Source organism: Oryctolagus cuniculus, chromosome 11 (genome assembly GCF_964237555.1).
Source record: "Oryctolagus cuniculus chromosome 11, mOryCun1.1, whole genome shotgun sequence".
Taxonomy (NCBI): Eukaryota; Metazoa; Chordata; class Mammalia; order Lagomorpha; family Leporidae; genus Oryctolagus; species Oryctolagus cuniculus.
Genome location: NC_091442.1, coordinates 55,062,628 through 55,075,054, shown reverse-complemented (window position 1 = coordinate 55,075,054; position 12,427 = coordinate 55,062,628). Strand labels below are relative to the sequence as shown.

The window sequence follows — 12,427 nt, the reverse complement described above, 5'->3', positions numbered from 1 at the left end:
GGAGGTGAGGTTCCAGGTCACGCAAGGTTCGAGGCCTAGCTGAACCCCAGAAGTGGTGATGCTGAGCCCGGGCCCTGGGACAGGCTGTTGTGGGGGCTGCTGCGGGAGAAGACGCAGTGCTGGCTACAACGCGAATCCCACCCTCCCAGCAGAAGGGGCTCCCAGCACTCGCTAGGCCCTGCCCAAGAAGGGTTAGGAAACCACAGGGGTCCCCCAAGAGCATAAGTGAAAAAGGGGCTTATCGTTCTTTCTCTATTTGCCGGCCCAACTTCAGAAGGCCCGAGCCCACTGAGGCTGGCCCCCAACTGATGCAAAACCAGGAGAGCGGTGAGCCAGAAATACGCTGCGGTGAGCAGAGGGGCAGAGGCGTGGTTATCGTCCGGGTTCTGCCACTGACGGCGGCGCTGACTTCTGACAAAGCACTTAACCTCGAGAAACCCCTATGAAATGAGCAGGCTGGGCTGGGCTGGGCCGGGCAACTGTGATGTTCTATGCTTCTAAGTGCAGCCCTGCCCCGCCCCATCACCCCACTTTGCAGGAAAACGGACACACCAAGAGCTGCAGACAATAAAACGGACCTAGGGAAGCCATACCCAGGTACTTTCACCCTAACAGTCCCGTGTCTTATTTACACGCACGACAGAGTGCTGTGATTTGGATTTTTGGCCTTTATAGAAGCCTTTCTTCTCTCAAGGCAAACGCGCCACATGAAAGGCACACGCACAGGAGTCATCAGTTCTAACAAACAGGGAGGCGGGTGGGGGTCAGCCAGGGAGGGGATCTTCCGCTGACTGTGCCCGTGTCAGGCAGTCTTCAGGCACACCCTGGGCCATTCAGAATTCCACACGTCCCCGTGTAGCACTGGAGGGTGTGATTTCGGGGTGAAGAGAGAGACAGAGTCCTTCTCTCAGTTCACTTAAAAAAAAAAAAAAAAAAAAGAGGGAGAGGAGAGAGAGGCACTGAGAGCTGACAGTGCTAACACTGGAGGTGCCACAGCATAAAAGAAGGAAAAGAGGCCACAGCGTTCAGAAGGGAGGAGTGGCCAGCGCTGTGGCGTAGCAGGTAAAGCCGCCACCTGCAGCACAGGCATCCCATATGGGTGCCAGTTCTAGTCCCAGCTGCTCCTCTTCCGATCCAGCCCTCTGCTGTGGCCTGGGAAAGCAGTGGAAGATGGCCTAAGTCCTTGGGCCCCTGTACCTGTGTGGGAGACCTGGAAGAAGCTCCTGGCTCCTGGCTTTGGATCTGCGCAGCTCCAGCCATTGGGGAGTGAACCAGTGGATGAAAGACCCCTCTCTCTCTCTCTCTCTCTCTCTGCCTTTCCTTCTCTCTGTGTGTAACTCTGACTTTCAAATAAATAAATACATCTTTTTTTAAAAAAAGGAAGGAAACCAAAAACAAAGGCATTTGAGGGAGTTAAAGTTCTGGAACACGCATGGCGGGTTTTGCTCGTATATGTGCGTGCATTAGGTCTGGAGGACCCTACTACAGGCATTAACCTGTGCAGGCAGAGAAGACGTGGGCAGATGAGACAGGTGTGAAGGATAGACTTTTTACAGAATATCTCCGAGTTGTTGAGCGTGCAATTACCTATTTTAAAAATTAGATGCGTTTGTCTAAACATTCGATGCAAGCGTTTGTAGCAGACAACTGGAAAACAAGACAACCAAAGGAAAAAGGCACTTAGGACAAAGTAGCAGGAGGCAAAGGGCGAGTAAAGTTCTGAGGCTCGTCAGTGAGGACCATCCAGCGGGTTTGCACAGGCACTGGGGAAGGCCCCATGGGTCCCAGCACACGCCCAGAGGCCTGCGACAGCCAGGCCAGCAGCCGTGACATACAACTGTTAGGGCCTTGTGTGGGCCCTGGAATGTGAAACCCACGGGGCAGAGAAACCAGAAGTCTGCTCATGGGGAACGAACGCATTCTCACCGACTACGAGAGAGAGAGAAGGGAGTGAGCAGCAAGTCTCCGCAGCAGTCACAAATCAGAAGCTGTGGCCCACAAGGACAAGAACAAGGACTCCCACTGTATCATTCAGCAAAGAGAGCTGCTAGAACCGGCCTGGAATCATTTAAGGCAGCCCTTGAGAAACAAGCAGAAAGGGACGTCCCCTTAAGGTCATTCCTACCCATATCTCTTTTTGATTTGTGGGTTAATTCCCTGTGTGCGTCCCTGCAGTGGAGGCCTGGCTGGCACAAGGCCTGGTTAGTAACAAGCGTTAGCCATGCCTGCGAAGGATGGTGAGCACACTGGATCCAGCATATTCTTTTTAATCAACTGAAAGATCTCTCACTTCAAAGGACAATTACCGCTTGGGAAGTGCTAGCAGTGTTCTTCCTTCCAAACTTTTCTGTGTGGAAGTATATTAAACTTAAAAAAAAAAAAGGCAAGAGTATAGGAAAATGCAATTAAGGTGATCCTTTTCAGAACAATCAACCCTTGTGGTAAGGGCCAACAGGCGAGATCAGCCTTTATACATCATGACGAGCCGGCTCCCTAACGGAGCACCGTCAGCAATGGTCCAGGCCATCAGAGGACCGACGCCCACCAGAGCAGAGACCCCAGGCCAGGCTGCTGACAGCTGGGGTGCGGGGACTGGAAAGAGGCAGGAGCCTGAGGAACAGGCACGCAGAAGGGAACTGGGCTCTGACAGCCGACAGCTGCCTGTGGTTTCCATGTGTTAAGTGGAAGAAGATAAAGTTTCAATTGCATTTGAGTTGTAAGAGTAAACAATGTAGGCCCAAGAAAATAAAGTGACTTACTAAAAGTCATGCATTCATTTGGAGTTTTTTTCCCCCTCCTTTACACTAAAAAGGGAAAACTGAAAAACAACAAACCTGGGGACTTAGGGGCTGACAGCTCTTACTTTATCTCCTGTGCCCTGTGTCGCTGGCACGTTTCCTCCCTTAAACTTCCTAGATTGCTCAGTGGAAGAGAAAGTTTACCAGTTTCACTCCTTCCTAGGGTGTAGCTGTTCTGGGCAGCAGCCAAACTGCATGGGTAAAGGAGCATTTGGCGTCTGGACCGCCTGTGTCATCCTGGACTAAAAAATGATCCCACAGCCAGAGCCAAGTCAAGAGATTCCCGCACCTCGCCTTGACTTCTGTCGCACTGAAAGCCCCCCAGTGTGAAGAGATGAAGCAAAGTCGCCAGAGATGGTTTTGCTAACAGAGGCAGTTAAGCCTCTCTATTTATGAATATAAAATCACAAAAAGCCATTTCCCCTCTCGTCTGGAAAAACCTCTCTTTAAGTGACACCTGTCCAGCGAGGGGTTCCCTAAGACGACGGCCAACTCCGGGACCGGGAACGCACCCAGGAGAGTCCACTTCACCACCTGTTGCCTTGTTTCAGAAGATGACTGTGAGAAAGAAACCCCAGACTCACTCAGATCATCATTTGGGAAGTTGGGAAACCCTGGGCAAAAGAACACAGGTTTGTCTGTCACCTGCGGACCCAGCCCCCAGGAATAACTGGACCAACCCAGACAGCCAAGGCTGAGGCCGAGGTCCTGGTGCCTCTCCTCGCTGGTCCGTGCTGCTTTACTCTCTGTCTTGTCCCTGTCCCCGGCGGCTCTGCACTAACGTCCCCCCAAGGGCCACCCCATGCTCTGCACTGGCTGCTTCCTTTGTACAGGCAGCTCTGGTGCGGGTGCGAGTGATCCCGCATGGTGCCCCGTCGTTTTCTGGACTCCACTGAACCGTTCTCTTCTTCCCCACGCCCCGTGTGACCTGGAACCCAAACCAGAGGTCTTAACTGATGGGATGGACGAGCACCAACACCCATGGCTGACCCTGGGCGGCCGCTGCAAGGACAGATCACCCCAGAGCCCAGCCCTGAAGCTGATGGTGAGCAACTCGGCCACACTCTGGCCTCGAGGTGTGCTTCCTGCCGGCCCATCTCCCCCTAAGACTGCTGGGAAGTTGGAGGTGGTGGCGGTGGTGGTGGCGGTGGGTGGGGGACACCTGTGGCCACCGCTCCTCCTGTAACTCACTTTCTGTGTCAAATAGTAGGGGTCAAAGTCCTCCAGGGGAACGGCCACCAGGCCTTGGGGGATGTCCCCGTAGATGAAAGGCAGGCTCTTCCCCGCCTCCAGGTCACTGTTGGGCTTCGGCTTGCTGTCCTCATCGTCCTCCCGGTGGCTGCCCTCAGCCTTCGGGGGCTTCTTGAGCTTGCTCTCGGCGATGCGCCTCTCGATGTTGGCCAGCGACTCGGGGGTGAACGGCTTGAAGCTGTCGGGGCCTGGCGGTGCGAGCAGCCGCGCTGCCATCTTCTCATCCTGCAGCAGCTGCTTCGTTCGTTGGGCTGCGTCCGGGGCAGGTCAGCTCTGGAGGAGAGAGCAGCACAGACAGCATTAATCAATCACCGCTCGGAACAGCGGCCAGCCCGGGCCACCTCCCTCGCAGCCTCCAGTCCCCACCTTTGCGACACACAGCGTGTCTCCTTTGCCCCTTGCCTTGGTGATTTTTTTTTTCTCAGTGGCAGGAATGGACTTGGGTCATAGACCAGTCATCGGCCAAAAGATGGGAGCCTCCAGAATCTCTAGAACTTATCATAGGCACTTCCTGTTAGACGACCACAGACAACTACAGCAACAAGAGGGCATAGTCCACACTCTCAGGGGCTCTTAGGCTGAACTGCTAAGACCTCCGTGATGCCACAGAGTGGCACAGTCAGCTCCAGTTCAGGGAAGCCCCAGACGCCCATGCCACCTGCCCTTCCTGGAGCTCTCGCCCCCCCCCCCCGGAGCCACTCCCCCTTTAAAGGATGACACAAAGGTAATCAGTCCCTCCTCCCAACTTTCAGTTCCAGAAAGCAAAAGCTCCACAAGGCACAGAATGTGGCTGCAACAGCTGCCACCTGCGTGGGTCCTCCCATTTCAAGTTAGTTTCCAGTCCACCATGGAGGAACAGCTGTCTGGAAGCGTCTCCCTCAGTGGCCAGGCTCCAGCCAGGGGACTGCCCCTTCCCATGGAGCTCTGGAACTCGCTCCTGGGCACCAGTGGCAGGACAGGGAGCTGCAGAACCCCGTTCTACGAAGGATGGCTGAAGTTATGCCATCTGACAGCCAGTCTGTTCCCACATGAGTCTACACAGAGTCCCAGCTTACTTCAACACGGGCCCTGATACGCAGGAATCCTGGTGTTAAAGCAACCAGCGTTCGGCTAGCGTCACGAGAGGCCAGGGCAGGGGAGCAGCCGTGACAGCCTCAGGGTTTCGCTGGCAGTCCATCTGGCTGCACAGCACTGTCTTTTCTCCTTTAGTCTGTGAGCACAAGGACAAGCCAGGGAAGTGGATTAAAAAAAAAAAAAAGGCCTTAGATTGTTCTTTCCCTTCCTACTTGGCCCACTTGGGGCCCACTTCAAGGCAAGAATCCATAAAACTGGGGGCCCCTTCTGGAAACCCACAGCAGATTAGCTCTGAGTAATCTGGGAGGCGGCTGCCTTCTTAGTCCACCTGCTGAGATCCCAGACTCTCCAGGGATACTGACTGCTACATGGGCAAGGCCCCCAAGCGTCTGCAGGTGGGCACCTACTCACAGCATGAGGTGGATGAGGCCAGAGCCACAAGTTGGCCCCACATAGGGCATCCCATTGTACCAACGCCATTGGTTCACAGAAATCGCTTCCTTGTGTGAAGACTCAAGGCTTCACGGCTGTGAGGGATTTTACAGGTCCAGTCCCTTCAACTTCACTGATGTGGACACAAGGGGTCAAAGGGAACTGGCTGGTCTGCTCCAAGTCACAGGGCTCTGACATGCTGACTCGCCCTTCCTTGAAGAGCTGCTCATCGGCTCAGCGAGAAAATCACATGGAAATATTCTGTTTTTACTGATCCGAGGTTTTGGTGACGATGTTTTTCCCAACCTAAAATTCCCTGTCCCCTTACCTATCCCTGCAGTGCCCCCTCTCCCACCAGTAAGCCCCTTTTCCTCCACAGTTCTCCCAGCAACTCCTCCTTCTGTGCCCCCAGGGCACCGCGCCACGCTCAGGCTCTCAGCTGACACTGGTCACCTACTGCATCCCAAGCGCCTTGCCTGCATTAGCTCATTTAACCTCCAGAACACGAGCGAGCTCAATACCATCCTAGCCACCTGACAGGTGGAGAGAGAGAAAACGAAGCTGCACGCCCCAGGAAACGACACATGCCGGACTCAGAACAGCCTCGACTCGCCCAACACCCTGGGCACCTTGGCTCCTGCACACACGCTTATGCGCAAACTGAGGCCACTCCCACTTGCTACTCAGAGGGCAGCCTAAGTCACCGGAGAGGCTGACAGTTCTTGTGATCTCACTGCAGGCATCCGGGTTCCACAACTTGGGCCCTGTTCTCAGCTCCTCAGTCCCCTCAGCTACCCCGGCTCGCCGCTGCCTTTCAATCCTCCCTCGACCTCCCTGTGCACACCCGTCCCCCACTCTGCATCTGGTGTGCAACCCTCTGCTACGCTGTTCCCCCCGCAGCTGCAGTGTCCTCTCGGCCTCACCCCTCCCTTCTCCAAGGGCCAGCCTGGGAAATGTCTGTCACACTCTTCCTTTCACAGGCACCTGAGAGCTCTGCTGAGCCCATGGTTGTCTTGTGGGGTCTGCACCCACTTCAGAATAACACATGTTACACACCCATCTCTTGGGGCTGGCACTGTGGTGTAGTGGGTAAAGCTGCTGCCAGAAGTGTCGGCATCCCATATGGGTGTTGTTTTGAGTCCTGATGGCTCCACTTCCGATCCAGCTCTCTGCTAGGGCCCGGGAAAGCAGTAGAAAATGGCCCAAGCCCTTGGATCCCTGCACCTGCATGGGAAACCCGGAAGAAGCTCCTGGCTCCTGGCTTCAGATCAGTGCAGCTCCGGCCATTGTGGCTAATTGGGGAGTGAACCAGCGGATGAAAGACCTCTCTCTCTCTATGACTATGTCTCTCTCTGTGTAACTCTGACTTTCAAATAAATAAATAAACAAATCTTAAAAAAAAAAAAAAAACACGCATCTTGCTTCCAACCCCAACTCCTCCTCCTGGTTTTTTATTTCTGTTGTTGGGACCATTGTCTGACAGCCATATGAAATGGAACCACAGTCACCTCTACCAGGTCCTCCTTTAATTTATTAATTGATTTTTTTTTTTTTTTTTTGACAGGCAGAGTGGACAGTGAGAGAGAGAGACAGAGAGAAAGGTCTTCCTTTGCCGTTGGTTCACCCTCCAATGGCTGCCGCGGCCAGCGCGCTGCGGCCGGCCGCAGCGCGCTGATCCGATGGCAGGAGCCAGGAGCCAGGTGCTTATCCTGGTCTCCCATGGGGTGCAGGGCCCAAGCACCTGGGCCATCCTCCACTGCGCTCCCTGGCCACAGCAGAGAGCTGGCCTGGAAGAGGGGCAACCGGGACAGAATCCGGCGCCCCAACCGGGACTAGAACCCGGTGTGCCAGCGCCGCTAGGCGGAGGATTGGCCTAGTGAGCCGCGGCGCCGGCCTTATTAATTGATTTTTAAAACTATTTGGGAGCCAGCGCCGTGGTTCACTTAGTTAATCCTCCACCTGCAGCGCCGGCATCCCATATGGGCGCCGGTTCTAGTCTCGGCTGCTCCACTTCCGATCCAGCTCTCTAATGTGGCCTAGGAAAACAACAGAAGATGGCCCAAGTCCTTGGGCCCCTGCAGCCGCATGGGAGACCAGGAGGAAGCACCTGGCTCCTGGCTTCGGATTGGCACAGTGCTGGCCATAGCGGCCATTTGGGGAGTGAACCAACAGAAGGAAGACCTTTCTCTCTGTCTCTCTCACTGTCTATGACTCTACTTTCCAAATAAAAAAAATAAAAAATAAAACTATTTGAAAAGGGGATGGGGGAGGAGGGAGAGAGAGACAGAAAGTCAGACGGCCATAGTGCCTATCCACCGGTTCACTCCCCAAATGCCCAGAGAAGCCAGGGCTGGGAGCCAGGCCAAAGCTGGGAGTCTGATTTATTCATTTGAAAGGCAGAGAGACAGAGAGACAAAGAGACAGAGAGAAGGAGTGACAGAGAGATCGCTCATCAGCTGGTTCATCCCTAAATGTCCACAATAATCAGGGCTAGGCCAGGACGAATTCAGGACAAGGGAATTCAGTCTGGGAAGGAAATAACTACTTGGGCTGCAGCTTACTGCTTCCCAGGGTGTGTACCTGCAGGAAACCGGTACAGAGCTGGGACTCCAAACCAGGCGCTCCACTATGGGATGTGGGCACCCCAAGCGGCATCGGTTTAACCACCAAGCCAAACGCCTACCTTCTCCCATCTAACTTCCCAGGGGCGCCTCGTAATGACCAGTCCGCAATGCTACCGACATCCAATCTATCAATCTGTTCTGTTCAAGCATCTTTGCCTGCCCCAAAGTTATATGGGTATTCTCCCGTGTTTGCTTAACCTTCTTCAGTTGCAAACCACAAGGAAATGATTTGTGTGTGTGGTGTGAGGAAGAAGTCAATGTTCATTTGCCCCTACATGGAAATCAAAACGTCTAGTCACGGGAACCTGCACTGACTACTGAATTCGCTTTCATCTTAGTTTGAAGCCTCCTGAAATCTTTCTTTCTTACCTAAGCTTTCCTCGTCCATCAGACTCAGCTTCAGCTCCTTCTCCTTCTGAGAAGGGGCTGCAAAAGGGAGACAGGAACTTTTTAGATTTACAGGAAACTTAGGGAGCAGCGAGTCCAGCTGCTCTACCTGTAAGTTAAAAAGAGAGGCTGAGCTGTCTAGGTAGCAGCGGATGGAGCTGGGAGCCAGGTTTCTCGGCCTCCAATAAAATGTACTTTCTGCCAACCCACAGTCTCTCAGCCACTGCACTTTGTCTGTCCTGGCTGTCTGTCCGGCCATGTGCCCGTGCCCAGGTGATGAAGGAATGAGAAAAGCAACTTGGAGCTCCAAAAGAGATGGAACTAGACTCACAGCCGGAGGCAAGGCTAGGGTTCTCTTGCCTTGGCTGTCCAGGAGGATTCAGTCCCAAGTTTTCAATGCTGGGAGTATTTCAGAGATGTGATATTTATTTCAGAGTTGCCATAAGCGTTTTGTTTGTTGCTCAGTTTAAGTCTTTCCAGGTGTCCTATGGATAAGGACAATGGGACACAATGGTTTTAAAATGCCAGCAGTGGCCATGACACATGCATAAAGGAATCCAAATTGAGAGCTGGGGTGGAAGCCAGGAAGCAAGCCAGCCCTGAAGAGGGCCTGTGACAGGGATTAAAGGTGGAGGAGTGGTTTACAATGCCCAGGGGGACATACATCAGACAACAGGCTGGGATGGGATCTGAGAAGAGCAGAGAGCAGTGCTAAAAACTTGCCTCAGGGGCCAGCGCTGCGGCATAGCAGGTTAAGGCCCTGGGCTGCAGCACCAGCATCCCATATGGGCACCGGTTCGAGTCCTGGCTGCTCTACTTCCAATCCAGCTCTCTGCTATGGCCTGGGAAAGCAGCAGATGGCCCAAGTCTCTGGGCCCCTGCACCCTACATGGGATACTTGGAAGAAGCTCCTGACTTTGGATCAGCTCAGCTCCAGCCTTTATGGCCATTTGGGGAGTGAGCCAGCAGATGGAAGACCCTCTGTCTCTACCTCTCTCTGTAACTTTTTTTTTTTTTTTTTTTTTTTTTTTTGACAGGCAGAGTGGACAGTGAGAGAGAGAGACAGAGAGGTCTTCCTTTTTGCCATTGGTTCACCTTCCAATGGCTGCCGCGGCCGGTGCACTGCGCTGATCCAAGGGCAGGAGCCAGGTGCTTCTCCTGGTCTCCCATGGGGTGCAGGGCCCAAGCACTTGGGCCATCCTCCACTGCACTCCCTGGCCACAGCAGAGAGCTGGCCTGGAAGAGGGGCAACTGGGACAGAATCCGGCACCCCGACCGGGAATAGAACCCAGGGTGCTGGCGCCGCTAGGCGGAGGATTAGCCTATTGAGCCCAGCGCCGGCTCTGTAACTGTCTTTCAAATAAAATAAACCTTAAAAGAAAAATACTTGCCTCAGATCTGATCAAGAAAACCAGAGTTCAAGGCTCACTCTTCCTTGATTCAGAACTTGCCACAGATCTGCAGGGTGGTGTGAGTGTGAGGAGGGAGGGGCCAATGGAACAGGATTAGACAGCACACAGATGAGCCTCATGGGTGGTCAAATGCCTTTGGCCAGAGGCCCAGGGCCACTCAGTGGGAACAGGTGAGTATTTTCAACAAAAGGTGCTGGGCAGACTGGATATTCACAAGCACAAGACTGAAGTGAGTCCTTGCCCCATACACAAAAACTGACTCAGAATGGATCACAGATCAAATGCTACAAAACTCGCCCAAGAAAACACAGGGGCAAATCTTCATGACAATGCATTGAGCAATGATTTCTTTGATGTGACAACAAAAGCAAAGGCAATGAAACAAAAGGATAAGGTGAGCTTCACCAAAATTAAACACTGTTGTGATGGCAATGCAGGAGCCAGTGCTGTGGCATAGTAGGCTAAGTATCTGCCTGTGGTGCCGGCACCCCATATGGGCACCAGTTGGAGTCCTGGCTGCTCCACTTCTGATCCAGCTCTCTGCTATAGCCTGGGAAAGCAGTGGAAGATAGCCCAAGTCCTTGGGACCCTGCACCTGCGTGGGAGACCCAGAAGAAGCTCCTAGCTCCTGGCTTCAGATCAGTGCAGATCTGACCATTGTGGCAAACAGGAAAGTGAACCAGCGAATGGAAGACTTTTTTCTCTCTCCCTCTCTCTCTGCCTTTCCTTCTCTCTGTGTAACTGACTTTCAAATAAATAAATCTTAAAAAAAAAAAAGGCAATGCATAGAACAAGAGAAAATATTTGCAAATCATACATAGGAGAACTTCACAAAGTTCATAGCAAAAATGAACTAAGTTTATTTCAATGCAAAAAATTGTGAAATCTATAATATGAGGAGTCTTCAAAAAGTTCATGGTAGTTCCACAGTACCAAAAAAATTATGCATGGATTTCTTTTTTTTTTTTTTTTTTTTTTTTTTTTGCACCAAAACAAACTTATCTGAGAGAGGAGAGAGAGAACATTGATCCCTATTCATTGGTTCATTCTCCAAATGCTTGCAGTAGTCTTCAGTATCTGCATTACATGGAACCCAGAGTCGAGTGGCGCCAAGGCGCCTGCATCTTAGTTCAGCAGGTTAAGCCTCTGCCTGTGGTGCTGGCATCTCACATGAGCACTGATTCAAGTCCAGGCTGCTCCGCTTCTGATCCAGCTCTTTGCTGATGTGCCTGGGAAGGCAGCAGAATACGGCCCAGGTGCTTGGGCCCCTGCACCCATGTGGGAGACCTGGATGGAGTTTTGGACTCCTGGCTTCAGCCTGGTCCAGCCCCTGCCATTGTGGCCATCTGGGGAGCAAGCCAGTGGATAGAAGATCTCTCTATTTCTCGCTGTGTTTCTCCCTCTCTCTTTGTTACTCTGCCTTACAAATACATAAAATAAACCAAAAAAAAAAAAAAAAAGGAGTGGAACCAGGCATACAACCTTATATGGGACATGGAGTGACTTAAGTGCTAAGACAAATGCCTACCCTTAAACCTATATTTTAATTCCATTTTTCATGAACTTTTTGAAGTATCCTTATATCTGATAGGAAATTAATTCCCAGATATACACAGAATTACAGCTTAACAAAACCTTAAAAATGCAATTAAAAATTGGGCAAAGGATGAAAGATATTTTTCAAAAAAAAAAAAAAAAGATCCACAAATGGCCAGTAAGCATAGGAAAACATGCTGAATTCTGCTAATCATTAGATAAATGGAAATCAAAAATAAAAATTAAATCCCACTTCATACCCATCAGAATGGTTGTTACAGTAAAAAAAATAAAGTGGAAAGTAGTAAGTGCTAGTAATGTGTTGAAAAATTGTAACTCTGGGGCCAGCACTGTTGTGTAGCGGGTAAAGCCTATAACTGTAGTGCCAGCATCCCATATGGGCACCGGTTCAAGTCCTGGCTGTACCACTTCCGATCCAGCTCTCTGCTATGGCCAGAGAAAGCAGTGGAAGATGGCCCAAGTCCTTGGGTCCCTGCACCCGTGTGGGAGACACAGAGGAAGCTCCTGGCTCCTGGCTTCGCATTGGCTCAGCTCTGGCCATTGTGGCCATTTGGGGGAGTGAACCAGTGGAGAGAAGACCTTTCACTCTGTCTCTCCCTCTCTGTAATTATCTCTCAAATAAAAATAATAAAAAATCTTTTTAAAAAATTATAAGCCTAATGCAATGACGGTGGGAATGTAAATGGTGTAGTTGTTACAGAAAAGAGTATGGCAGTTCCCCTAAACTATTAAACACATAATTACCACAAGATCCAGCAATTCCACCTTTACATACACACCCAGATGAACAGAAAGCAGGGGCTTAAGATGCTCGCGTTCCCCTGTTCCTACAGTAGAATTACTCAAAACAGCCAAAAGGTAAAAACAAGCCAAATGTCCATGAGTGTTGATA

The 12,427-nt window shown here is 51.7% G+C and overlaps 1 protein-coding gene across 11 annotated transcripts in view; it reads right to left on the bottom strand.

The window, feature by feature from the left end:
- Positions 1-12,427, bottom strand: part of SCN8A (sodium voltage-gated channel alpha subunit 8) — a 166,618-nt gene that overhangs the window by 95,217 nt on the left and 58,974 nt on the right. For 9 of the 11 annotated variants that reach the window (XM_051845488.2, XM_051845487.2, XM_051845492.2 and 6 more), the window contains exon 2: positions 3,990-4,322. In XM_051845488.2, coding sequence (XP_051701448.1) covers positions 3,990-4,265 — 276 coding nt within the window. In that variant the 5' untranslated portion in view covers positions 4,266-4,322. Of the gene's footprint in view, positions 1-3,989; positions 4,323-4,415; positions 4,741-5,104; positions 5,260-12,427 lie in introns of those variants that run through there. The other 2 variants (XM_051845490.2, XM_051845489.2) reach the window with 2 other exon arrangements.